This window comes from Pygoscelis adeliae, unplaced genomic scaffold, assembly GCF_000699105.1.
Source record: "Pygoscelis adeliae isolate BGI_AS28 unplaced genomic scaffold, ASM69910v1 Scaffold11, whole genome shotgun sequence".
Taxonomy (NCBI): domain Eukaryota; kingdom Metazoa; phylum Chordata; class Aves; order Sphenisciformes; family Spheniscidae; genus Pygoscelis; species Pygoscelis adeliae.
In genome coordinates, this window is record NW_008824059.1 from 1546818 (window position 1) to 1547692 (window position 875).

General features: G+C 44.8%; 1 protein-coding gene across 2 annotated transcripts in view; it reads right to left on the bottom strand.

Annotated features, from left to right (window-relative positions):
* The window catches only part of ELAC2 (elaC ribonuclease Z 2), a 13227-nt gene extending 12590 nt beyond the window's left edge, over nucleotides 1–637 (bottom strand). For both annotated transcript variants that reach the window (XM_009334053.1, XM_009334052.1), the window contains exon 1: nucleotides 575–637. In XM_009334053.1, coding sequence (XP_009332328.1) covers nucleotides 575–637 — 63 coding nt within the window. The remainder of the gene's footprint in view (nucleotides 1–574) is intronic.
* Nucleotides 638–875: the final 238 nt, after the last annotated feature.

An 875-nucleotide genomic window follows, 5' to 3' on the forward strand; every position in this document is an offset into this window, starting at 1 on the left:
AGTCAGCAGATATTGGAAGGAAATAAAACAATGCTGAGGATTGGAAATTTTCAGCCTTGACAGGGCATTAGAGTGGCAAGGATAGCGTTAAAGGTTCTCTCCTTCTTCTGACTCCCATCTCTTCACACAATAGCTCAAATTAGCATGGTATTTTTCCCTAGTTTTCCCTACTTCTGGGTGAAATAAAGGGGTTGTTCCTTTGAATGGCAAACTCTTCGTTCACGCAGGTTTTACACGTTACAGTCCTGCACTCACAGCAGGAGATCAGAGACCAAATTTCTATTAAAAGAAAATGGGGAGGGAGCAGACAGGAGAACAAAGGACGCCCTTTTTCCAAAACACGATTTACCAGGATATTAGCTGATAAGACAGCTTTAAGGAGCAGAATTCCGACGCTCTCCTGCGTGTAACTGAAGAGATTTGCCTTTTAAAGCCAGCCCTTCTGGCAGAACCTTCAGGCTGGTACTAACTCAGGCCAGCATTTTACACCTGTAGGATGATTCACTCCCAATTTCAAGGTAAGCTTTAACATTTGAAGGGTTCGCTCTCCCTTCTGCAAGCGTCCCCTACTTACCAGCTTTGGTGGCCCTAGGAAAACACATCTTTGAAGCCCCATAGCCTTTAACGTAAGAATCATACCTAAAACAAAGCAGAGAAACAGCTTTATCACAGCCCCACTAACCGCTGGTAGATCACACAAGAAAGATCCCCCTCAGCGCCCAGGATCTCCATGAAGGCCAGGACTAAACTCGGATCCAGAGCCAGTTTTGCCTCAGCTTTGCGGCAGTTTCAACAAGTCACTTATCTCCACAGATAAAGAAAATATCTACAAACCTTGACAGCCACAACTTGGAGCAAGTTACCTGAACAGATTG